A 12,495-nucleotide genomic window follows, 5' to 3' on the forward strand; every position below is an offset into this window, starting at 1 on the left:
GGAACAGGTAGAGTTCCTAAATTCTGTATTTCTTTGGAGTCACAGTCATTTTAACAATAAGCAAAGAGGCAACACACACCAAAAGCCTGGCTTAAACTAGAAACAATATTGAACCAAGGGAAATATCACAAGCACACGGGCAGAACAAAGCAGCTGGAAAACTGCAGTTAAGTAGTCATTCAGGTCACGGTAAGTTCCACTTTTATATGATAAGTTTCTGCATTTTAAGAGTAACTCTCTCTACCTTCCATCTAGCTCTCCCAGAGAGACTACAGGAAAGAGGACCTAGGCTTTCTTAGACACCACGAAATACAGCTCATGCTGCCTGCTAGAAGCAGGAGTGAGCAGGCCAGGAACTCGTAGCAGGGCAGCGCAGGAGCTTTCTCCTATTTTGATTTTTCCAGACATTGCAGTACAATAGAGAGACTGGACAGAGGGACAATGAGAACAAGTTACCACAGATTTAACATCTCCGGTGCTCATCTGTCTGTAACAGCCAATCCAGACCTGCAGGAAAACCACCTCTCCAGTACAGCCAAGATCCATCTGGACTGGCAACGCATGGGAATTGGCTGAGGGCAAAGCTTTTCTAATGCGCCTCTGCTTTTGGAGGAAGGAAATGAGAAAGAGTCCTCGCGGGTCCTGGTTGAGTTCCCCGCACTGGGTCAGTATTTCTGAGTGAATCTCTTCATGCTCACAAGCAGGCTGGAACGTATTAGAGAGACAGACAGACAAACCGATCGAGCCCCAAGGCTCCCACTGCACGCTCTCCAAGTTACTAACCCACTAATGGCCCACGGAGATACACATGCACACATCAGGAGCTGTGCTTAGACACTGAATGGCTGAGCTGCTGAGCCCCAGACTGTTACTGCTGAAAAATAAATTTTGCAGCAAGAAAAGGAAATAGCTAGCTCAAAAAAGGCCAGAACAAGAGGAAGGCAGAAAGCTGAAAAAGCAGTAGACGAGAAGCAGATGTTGATGGCTAGATATCAAGGGGCATCTTGTGGGTATCAAAGCAAGAATTTCATTACAATTATCTCCATCATAAGCGATAGATGCTCAAGCAATTAACTAGGACAGCCAGTCAAATGAAAATTTTACTTTTCTGAAATTGACTTGCATTACAATCTTCGTAATGTAGTTTATGTGAAAAAATCCTGCCATCATTGCAGAGCTACCTAAAACTAGAATTACAACGATAACCCATCCTCCAGCTTTCAGCAACAAAGTGGGCATGGGTTAATGTCAGACAGAAGTGCTTTTTAATATGAGAAGGCAAAGCCCCACCAGCTAAAACAACCTTGGTGAGATAGAATAGAGAAGTGTGATAAAGAAATAAAGAGCAGTCTCAGCTACGTGGAATCCCTGCTTGCCCAAAGCTTTTAAGATCCTGCAAGATCCTGCCCCTGTCTTATCAAAAACCACCGTCACAAAGACCATAGCAGACATTTTCTCCTTACTGCTATCCAGGTGCTTGCCTCAGACAACTTCCCACTAATTCCTGCTCCAGCCTCTTTGTTTGCCATTCACTTTTCTCCCTCTCTTCTCCACACTTCCTGCATGATATTGTTTGTCCGTTTCCCTTTTCCCTCATTTCCTAGCCTGCTAGCATCTTCTACGACCAAAATGCGTCTCACCTTGTCTCACAGTACTTTTAAAGGTGACAATTCTCAGCCTTTCCATTTTGCAGAGTTGTCACATTTAACTCCTGGGGGGGATATTTTGCTTTTTGCAACACAGATTACATCCTTCTGTTTACAGAGTGTCTGAGCAGGCCTTCTGATCACTACAAAAAGGCAGAAGTATAATAATTTTGTGCCTACTGAAATTTGATTATATTAATTTTATAAAATACATTTTATTTTATTTGCAACTTAGCTGCAGGATTTTGCAGGGAAAAGCACGATGATTGATGGGGTTCAACCTTCCTTTCTGAAACATTCGAGTAGAGAGAGGGCAAATGCCTTATGCTTGGCTACTACCAGATCTTAAAAAAAAAAAAAAAAAAAGAAAAAACAGAGAGAGATCTGAAAGCAGCACCAGCTTCTTACTTTCCTAAGTACAGTCCCCTATGGTAGGTAACCTCTTAAGTTATAAAGCTTTCCTAACGTATAGGGGCCAAAGGGCATTTCACTCACTCAACAGAAGAGTCAATTTAGCTTTGTAATGGTTTCAAATTCTCGGTATTTCAGAAAACTACAGGCAGCAGACTAGCTTTATTCTCAAGTTACCACCTAGGGATCAACCCCAGATGTCAGTTTCAATAGAACAGTCTGTCAGAAATCTATAATTAATGCCAGTGCATATTCATGGATACTTACACAGTGGCTAGCCTTCATTTTTATTTCAGCAAAACTGTGTGAAAATCTCACACATTTTACTAAATGGAAATCCATTCAACTTTGAGATTTTAAACAATTATCTCACTATCTGCAACTCTCAAATCCTCAGGAAGAAAGTGGGAATGGAGTAGGCAACAGGCCTGCAAATCTCTCAAGCATAAGAAGTCTGTGATTTTCCATCTCCAACAAAAACACTACGATGAGTTCTCCTAGTAAGAGAGCAACAGTTCATTTTAAAGACAAAACAGGAAGGAGTTTAAAGAAAAGCATCAGACAGTTTATTCTGCAGAGAAGAGGAAAGCAAGGACGTGCAGGTTGGCGGAAGACCGTTCAAAGTCAAATTCAGATCAACGGCCTCAGTCATGTTCTGGATTTTGCTTTGCCAACTGCTGCCTAATTAAGAGTTTTGGATGCCAAAAATTACTAGCTGTGAAAAGGACAGCACTAAAAATATTATATGGGAGCCCATCTCAGCCAACTGGAAGTTAGTAGACAGACATAAAACTCCCTAATTATGTTTCTTTAGGAAATTACAGCTACCTACTGAGAGTATCCGTCACTAATGGTGCTTTTCCTAATATCTCAGCTTTGCTAGTTACTCTTGTGAGGAACTATGTTCACATCAAATTTTAGTTACTTAAAAAACGTAAGACAGAATAAAGTGTAAGTTATTTAACAAATGAAATTTTAAGAGACTTTTAGTTTAAAACCTCCAAACCACACGAGTGCTACTGTTTGGTAGTGAAAATAATCTTTTCCTTTGCTGTTCAATCATTCCTGATATTTTGAAGTGTTCTTTGAGAGTATCTTGTGCATGGAAGAAACCTGAGTTTGGGACTGAAAAATAAAATTGACTTAAGCGATTTCTACAGAAATAGTCAGAAGTATGACATTGTCTTTTTCTGCTTGCAAAGCACACTGCCTAAAAAAAGCTTACCAGGAAGAAGGGCTAAACAGTAAGAGCATTTAAAATATGTTGGGCATTTGAAAGTAACATGATGAAAAAATATTATTAAAATGTAAGCATTTAGTATGTAAATGATATAGTTCAGTGATTGCTGTTTGCAATGCATTTGAAATTCAAGCTTAGAAGTGACGGTCGTGCAGAAGCAAAGCCGGGATCGTAAGGGTATGGACACCATGTTCAGTGTAATTAAGAAGCAACCTATCAACACTAAGATGGTAATGCCATCCCATCTGCCAAACCCTGCATTAGCTGGCAGTATGCCCCTTGCCTGCTGCTGCTTCTGTTACCCACCTGATCCTTGGAGACCTGCTCTGATGGAGCGTTTATGCCAAGCTCTTCCAGAGGATAGACAATCTGTCGTCTTGGTCGCACGGGAACCATGTAATGAAGGGCAGATGTCAGGGAATGGGCACAGGGATTCTGAAACTGAAAGACAGCAATCTATATTTCAGCAGAGAGAATGTCAGAACAGTGCATCACAGATGTCTGTTGTATGGCTTTGCAAATACAAAGTTCTTAGCTCTGTTGGCTAAATCTGAGAGAAAAATCAGCAAATAAACAAACATACTCAGAGCAGAGGAATGAATTGCAGATAATTCCTGACACTAATGAAGATAATTATGAGAGTAATTACATTACTATCTCTGTGGGAATGACAGATAAACAAGTGGTTTGGTTTATGGGATTTTTCAGTACAAGTATTTTCCCCAGGAGGATATTTTTCTCCACAGTGATCATGAATCAGCTTGATTTGACCTCATTAAGCTATGTTATCTGCTTACTGCTAACCTTTGCTTGTTTGGCAGAGAACGGTTATGAATTTATATAGAAATTCCATACCAACTAAAATGTCAATTTCATCCAAGTGATAAATGTTAATAAACTGGCATAAACTTGAAGTGAACAAAACCCCTAATGCTAATGTGAACAGCATGGATCATTAGAAATAGCTGTATTCCATTTATTATAGCATGACTGGCTCTGTCATAATTTACGACATGAAAGGAAAAAAAAGAGAATTACAGGAACTAGAGAATGAACATTAATGCAAACTAAATTACACTGAATTACCGTTCCACTCACAAATATTGAAAAAAAAACTTGACATTACTATGTTGAGAACTGTGTAAAATTTACTACTTATTAGAAAGCAATGATAAGCAGGAGTAACTTAAAGGAACTCTGTAGCCCAGAAATAGACCAAACTGGAATCATTAGTAGGATTTAACTTTTCCATCCCCTGCCATTAAACTGCACTTTTGTAAGTGCCTCTTAAGAATCTGAGAAACTAATGCTACGCAAGGACATCGGTTCCTCAAGAGAACACTTAATAAAGCTCCACAAAAATGCACACTGGAGAAGGAGGAAAAAACATCCTTCTGAAAATGTACCTATGCCTAACCTGTCAAAATTCCTGTGTTAAAAATGCTGGCGATTTCAAAAACACCTAAGCCACAGAGGAGAGAATTCATTTCGGTCACCATCTAACAGCTAGGTGCTTACTTTTGCTAGCCATGCAGACACCCCTCAGTTAGAGAGATGAGCATCTCCAGAAAGCAATTCCTTCTGCCCTAAGACAGGTAGCTATGATCGACGGATGAGCTGTCTCCTCCATCAGCGCTGGCAGGAGCCTAGGTGATTAGGCTGGGCCAGATAGTAGCTTTAGATGGCTACATGTCAATGAGCTGGCATGTTTGAAAGTGTCACCTTTTCTGACACGAGACTGATGACAAGACACATACATGAGTATTTTTTAAAGAATCTTTTATTTTTCTTTCACAAATAACGTTCTTCTCAGAAACTGATTCTCACACAGCATCAGGTCCTTACGGCTCTCCTGTGGCACTTGCAGAAACACAGGCCACATTTTCAATGACAATGACGTGCCTAGATCTGACTGACTTGTGATGAAACACAGTCCAGAGTACATAAATCACTTTTGAAGACTCCTTGCAATCCACCTGGATGTGCTTTAATATTATCCCTTTGTATTTACTCATGCTACATTATGCCCAGTGATATAATTCCTTTTTTCTTCCCTGCCCTCCACTTCATCCTGAATGTAAAAAAATACTGGTACCTCTCAAAATTAATTACGCAGCTGAGTGGCAGTGTGTGGGAGAGTGCAACTTGATCAGGCTCTATTATTAAACTATGGCAAGAAATACAAATAATTGTTACATATAAAGAGACGATATGTGCTTTATACCTTGTCATTTAAAACCTGATTGGTAACTGATTTGCAAGTGACAAAGCTTAAAAACAATTGAATAAAACTATTATGTTGGTCTCCTCAGTGGATGAGTTGTCGGTTTCTTGTTTCCTCACCTATACATCGAACATAAAGGCAAGACACAAAGTCAAACTCAAACTACAGCTTACAGCTCAGACACAGGGCCCCAACTTGGGCAGGAGTGGGAATATTGGATGCTTGCTACCTCATCCTGGAGCTGATCTATCGGGAACAGATCAGCACATTTACAGAGGGGACTGACAACACATAAGGCAACAGCAATACACAAACCGATGTGGGTAAGAAGCAGACATACTTCTCCCAGAAACAAGTGAGGAGGCAGCAAACAAATGAATCCTCTGCTGTGCTGCTCCCACGACAGCATGCTACTGTGTGTAAGTTAAAACATCGAACTACATTTAGAGAACAGCTGCCCTAGGATTCTCTAAATTCAATTAAGAAACAGACGTTTGCAAAGAGTGACTCAGCTCAGAAGAAGCCACCCCCTAGGAAGGGCTGCTCTCTCTTCACAGACTAGGTAAAGAGCCAAGGACAAATACACTTCCTGAAGATATCGGGTGATTCTGCACTCACGTGCGCTACTGAGCATGCTACTGCGCAACTGCTGTGTCCGTGAGTGCAGATCATGTCATGCAAGAAGAAAAAAGTAGTACAATTTGCTGCAGCTTGCTAAGAAAATTCCTGTTTACAGTCATTCACAGAAGCACAGAGGAAAAATAAAGTGAGCAAAGGTGACAATATTTAATATAAGAAATACAAATAACTTTCTCCCTACCTTGCCTTCCACATACTGTGGATAAATAGGATAGTAAAGAGAAGATTTGTGGGCCAAGCGAAGAATCTCCTTTAGAAAGTGTTTTGTATAGTTATGAAATACAGGATTTAAGACAAAGTGGTAAAGATGTCCATGTTCCTCTGGCTGATAGTGGTTAAAATGAATAAAATCTTCAATGTTGTAATGTGATTGAACATACTCAATATCCTGAAAAACAAGAATTTGGAAGCCAGCAGTGATGAAGCAGCTATATTGACAATATTTTAGCAAGAGTCAATGAGTTGCTTTCTATCAATTTAGGAAATAAAACTGAACACTAAAATTAAGTGCCTTTCAGAGTTGTTTTCAATTAAAGGACATTGATTGAACATATTTTTCTCGAAAATCTTTTCATTGTACCAAAATCTACTCTCGAAGCTTGCTGACCTTTACTTACAGAGAATGCATATTTCACCCTTTCACGACAATGTCTGAAACAGGTTAATAGACATTCGTGGAGAAAAAAAAAAAAAAAGAAAAAAACCTCTGTTTTGCTGAGCTAAAGACAGAGAGGCCTAGACTGTCCTCTCATAAAACATAAGCTGTGTAAGACACGTCCTACAAGTCTTCCCTGAGATTTTTGCACATTTACACACTGAGGAGAAATTGTTACATCTTCTTATCGCAGCGCTCTTAATATAATTAAGAGCTATTTTTGAAAATAGGAGAGACTACTGTTTTTAAAACTGAGCATTATAGCTGCTGAACAATCTAAAATCTGCCTTTTCAGTCATAGCAAAATGCTACAAAATTAAGCCTTAAAGAATGTTTACTTTTCAACAATAATGTGCAACATTGTCTTTTTTTGTACTCCATTAGAGCATATGCTTTTTATTTGTTTTGAAGTGTGTGATTCATAATCAATCAGAATCTACTGTTGGATAAAAAAGTTAAGAAAGCAAATCTAGAAGGACAACTACTACTCTTCGCAGTATGTGTGGCAAAACTGCTTACTGGCTTTGGAAATTAGGGGGCAGAACAGGAGATTATAAACATATTCAGCGGCAGAATGGCTTTGTGCTAAAGAACCAAAAAGAGGCATAGGAGGCGTACTTTCAAAACACATCAGCAGCTTCTTGCAAATAACAGGATCATTTTTTTTTTCATCTGTGTGTCAATCATCATCTATGAGAAAGGAAATAACACAGTCCACATAGTCAGGGAGGAGAGACAGGAAGTTCATAGAAGCAAGATCTTTTACACGTACTTTCTGTTAGGAACACACATAGCAGCAAGCATGAAACTCAGCCTTTAGTGGCGAGGACTAAGTGTTACAGCTTTCATACAACACAGAAATAGAATTTACCATTTCATCTCTAATGACAGAAATGCCAACTATTTGATCCAAAACTTCTGCTACAAAAGCTTGTACTGGGATCCCATCCTGCAAAGCAAAAGCAACATACACACATTTCCTGTTTCATTAGTAATCTTTCCTTTTAATCGTAATTGCGTACACCATCAACACTGGTATAAAATGGATTTCCCTACAACTGTATGATTGGTAATGGCAATGCTTGGGTTTTTTGTCTACGCAGCATTTTCCGTGACATAACAAACACGCAGATGTTCCCCACTCTCTGATGGGCATGTCTGGGCACATTACGGGAAGGAGAAAGAGGCCCCAGCGTGTGACAAAACACAAGTACATGTTCATCACACAACAGGATGTGTGTGTAAGAAAAAGCAACAATGCAAATCAAGCTGTGGGTGGCCAAAAAATGCATCCAGCCTGCTGCCACCCCTGCATTTGAGGAGTCTCCAAAGAAGAGGGCAGCTGGCACAAGCCACAGGTTAGACTAACTATTAGGTCAAGTCAGGCTGAATGCAGCCTATACCGACTGTGGGTACGGACTCGAGTACCTGTATACTATATGTATATAGTAGTTTACAGTAATGCAATAAATTCTGGATGTTTTTATCAGTATTTGTTCATTCTCTCGTAATTACATCTGCAACAAACACTCACCAGATCCCTGCGAGCCACAGTAAATATCTTTAAGTCTTTCAATATACTTTCTTTCAAGCTAAGTGTTTTAATGAGTGTTTTGACACCAGGTAAATCATCGGTTGTTGCCCTTCTTACATTAAATGACCTACAAAATAAAATGGAAAAAGGAGAGTAAAATTTCTCTCTGTGACAAATTAAAGATGACAATTCCCATGCTTAAGACAACATGCCTTCCACAAGCACCAAATACATCTTTTAGAGGTTGAAATTGATTGCTGTATGACTATTGTATTAACTTATTACATGATAACTTTAAAAAAATAACACAACACCTACTTAAGAGAACTGAAGAATGCTGCTTTAACTGGTACCAAACGCTCAGTCTTTCTGCACCTACAGCCCAGTCTCACAAAGCAATGACTAGCTATAACCACAGATATCACCCAATCTCCACGTGAATAAGAGCCAGCAGAGAAAAGGCAAAGACTCTTTTGAAATGAAAGGAGAATCCATAGCTGCGCACTGACACACATGGGGAAAAAAAAGAAGGAAAAAACACAGAGAAAGATAAGAAAAAAAGAGAGAGGGGAAAAAAATAAAACAAAGAGCCAACTGTCATCCTTGGATACAGTACAAAAGAAAGGCAGTAACATCAATTTCTCCAACAAGAATAAATCACTAACACTTGTGTTAGGCCTTGGTTCTTCACACAGTAGTACATGAGGATAAACTTACATAAGCAAACTGCCTCTGATCAGCATACGATTGCCAATTAGTAATCACACAACGATGACACGGTTTAAAAATGTCTGTGCAATATATGCAGCCAGCAACATGCTAGCTACAGACAGGAATATCCTGGCACTTATCGAGTTTACACACTTTGTTACAAAACACCTTCCCACCCAAGAATTATGAAAAAAATAACTTCGCAGTGACAGTCTACAGCAGCCGAGGAACTCTCCCTCATGCTGTCTGTCAAAGGCATCAACTCTTCCGGGTTAAACAAGGCTCATATAATAAAGACTTACAGACCAGTGTTCAAGGAACTAAACTGCAACTTAATTTCCAAGAATTAAGCTCTCTCACCCAGTTAAATAACTCGCGATTCATGTAGCATCATTTCCATGCCTGTTGTTCTTGTTTTCAATTTAAACTTGTCTGTGTTATTCTTCAACCTAAGTCACAGTCACATTGAGACTGATTCTGTGGAACACTGTTTTCATGAACAGCACTAATACCTTAAAAAACAAACCTACCAAAGATCTGCTAGGTTATGGGAAATTTCACAGCTCCATCTCATCGATAATTTTCAACTTGATTATTTCAGTGCTGAAAAGCATACATTTGATTACTAAATTAATAAATTACAAAGGAATCCAGAACTTCTCAGTGAGCATCATCTTAGTTCCTGGACTTGTTAACACATTTCCACAGACAGTTAATTGCATGACCAAACAAGTGATGAGGATGATGGTCAGCAAGACCAGCAATGTGGTTCACTGTGCAACGCGTGGGCATGCTGTCTGAGCCCAGCATGTGAGTTTTTCTCCCCACTCATCTCCAAGAAAAGGCAGTTGTGCCAGTAACAAACTACATTTTTAACATGAGGAAAAACAGAACATGCAAAAAATTGAAACTATTTTTTTTAAATAAACAAAACCACCAGATCTACTGTGAGTATGAAATAGTAGGAAAGACTATCCAAGGTCTGTGCTGATTCCTCTTCCAGTAATGAATTAACTCATTCTAGATGCCCAATTCCCTTGACTGCTCAGAGACCAGGACACTATTACTATTATTATTATTATGCTTTTTAGTGGAAATGGAGGGAAAGTATCCATTAAGCATTTCAGCCTATGACTTGTCATCTGTTATTTTTTTTCTCCTTCACTGTTAAGTAGGAGACCTATACTTCCATTTGCTGCACTCTTGCTTTTTGTGTACTTAACACTTTTTCTTATTCCTTTTACAACCTTTACTAATCAGTATCTCTTTTTGTGTCTGCACCTCTTCTGATTTTGCCCTTTCATGTCCTCATATTCCAATCTTCTTACCCTAGTTTTTCTTTTAATCCATTTTCTGTGACTTCCTTTTCATTCACATGCCTTTCAAAAGCCCTTGGTGCAAGTACAATATATTGATCTTTTACTTTTTCATATTTTGGTTTTATCTAAGAGAGTACTTGCTGTTGCGCACCGAGTCTTTTGTTCTACAGAAACTTTCCAAAAGCTTAATCTGGTTTCTTCCATAGCTTTTCTGACGCTGAACCCCAATAAAAGGCTGTTTTTCCTTACTTACTGCACAGCTGCAGGGGGTTTGGAAAATGCTACTCATAACCCTATTCTGTTGTCATGGTAGGGCTGGAATCATTTGGAATACGCACAATTTAATCAGAATTGTAAGGGTTTTTTTAAAAAACCTTGATAACAAGTTTAATTTTGACCAAAATCGCAAGAGGACATATGACTACCAACCCTACTGGTAGATTACTGAACAGCTGTGACTGAGATTAGCAGGAATTACTCCAGTGGCTTTCTCTCCAGCCAGCTGGACTCTTACACAGCACACAGAGCCCAGGTTCATCCCATGGTGAACAGCTCCTGCACAGGAGGCTGGCCAGTTCCTGCACGAGCTATTTGTACACCACCAAAGGTGATTAAGTATGCAATTAAAACAGAAGTATTTCTCTGAAACCACACAGTATTTAGCTACATTAAGACAAAAAAAAAAAAAAAAAAAAAAAAAAAAGGAAAATCTCTAACTCTCTAACTGTGCCACAATTTAAGCTTGGTATTTGGGCCAGTACAGGCTTGTTCTACAAAGCAAGCATTGGAAAACTCATACCACACAACAGAATCCAGCAAGAGTGGTTTTGTGTCCCAGTTCACCAGCACTTCAGACTACAGAAGAGTTCAGAGTATGACAGAAATTGAAAGGTATGAAATAAATGACTCAACCCAAAAATAACAGATAAATTATATAAAATAGATACTCAACAGTGAGGTTACTGCTGTGTTCTGCATGTTCCAAAAATACATTACTGCATTCCTCTAAAGAGGGTTGTATCCTGTTTCCAAGAACTAAATCTCTACCAGGCTTTCAAGCATCAATCTTACGCAACCTGACCCAAGTCCAACGGGTCAAACGCTGCACCATGTTTCTCTATTGGTTTTGGTCCACAACGAGGTAACTTGAGGCAGTTTCTTCTCCGTACCAATGTTCATCTCCATTAAATTAGCACTGTACATACACATTTTAAACCCATCCTCTCATTGCACCTTGGTTTTACTTAAAGGAAGCTATATAAATGCTGGCAATCAGAAGGCTGCTTGCTTTTATTTTTTTTGTTTGTTTGTTTCATTAAAAATCACGCCATTACTTTATTTCACTGAAAACATAAGGCTATTTCTACGTTGTCTAGTACAGTGCTGTGGGGAGATACATCCGAGTAGGCTTAGGATTCACTCCGGAACAGGAAGCAAGACAGCTGCAGTAACACTGCTAAAGATGAAGTTATTTAGCTCTGCTCCTAATGGCTCCCATCACAGTCCTGTGCTATTCAACTACACTGTTTTGGAGACTCAGGCTACCATTCTTTGCAAGATATTGTGCCATACTGCACAGAATACCAGCTTGGTCTGAGACAACACAGGAATACCCATCCAGTGCCAGGTTGGATGATGCAAGTATATTCCATAAAAGTAGTTCAGAGTGTACAGCATTTGATGTTAAGAGTCACGTAACTCACCGGAGCAATCCCGCACGGTGGAACACGTAAAGCTCATGACCAAGTGTGGAAGTACAGAAAGGGACAACCCGGACAAAACTCTGGATCAGGTGGAACTCTGGTACATGATGTGGCACAAGGATGACACAGAAGTCTTTGTCCTGAAAAACATTTGCAGACAATAAAAGCTCTTAGTGATCTCAATGTAAGCTTTTGACAAAAGCTTCTGACTAGAGGGACAGAAAGAAAACAAACTGAATGCAGTGCTTACAGTATACGTACACCCCAAGTATTGCTCTACCTAGATGGCTTGATGTCTGGGCAGCACAACAGAAATAATGAGCTCAACATTAAGGTGGCCCACAGAAACAGGTTTTTTTAGGTGCCATAGTAAAGACTCATTAGTTAATATCCTGATATTCCCTAAGGCTCGG

The 12,495-nt window shown here is 39.4% G+C and overlaps 1 protein-coding gene across 1 annotated transcript in view; it reads right to left on the reverse strand.

The window, feature by feature from the left end:
* CFAP61 (cilia and flagella associated protein 61) overlaps positions 1-12,495 on the reverse strand; it is a 98,867-nt gene that overhangs the window by 59,991 nt on the left and 26,381 nt on the right. The window contains exons 11-15 of the mRNA XM_086744366.1: positions 12,083-12,222; positions 8,350-8,476; positions 7,687-7,764; positions 6,342-6,548; positions 3,604-3,738 (exon numbers count right to left, since the gene is read on the reverse strand). Of these exons, the coding sequence (XP_086600492.1) occupies positions 3,604-3,738; positions 6,342-6,548; positions 7,687-7,764; positions 8,350-8,476; positions 12,083-12,222 (687 nt within the window). The remainder of the gene's footprint in view (positions 1-3,603; positions 3,739-6,341; positions 6,549-7,686; positions 7,765-8,349; positions 8,477-12,082; positions 12,223-12,495) is intronic.

Source organism: Chlamydotis macqueenii, chromosome 3 (assembly GCF_036417535.1).
Source record: "Chlamydotis macqueenii isolate bChlMac1 chromosome 3, bChlMac1.mat, whole genome shotgun sequence".
NCBI classification, from domain to species: domain Eukaryota; kingdom Metazoa; phylum Chordata; class Aves; order Otidiformes; family Otididae; genus Chlamydotis; species Chlamydotis macqueenii.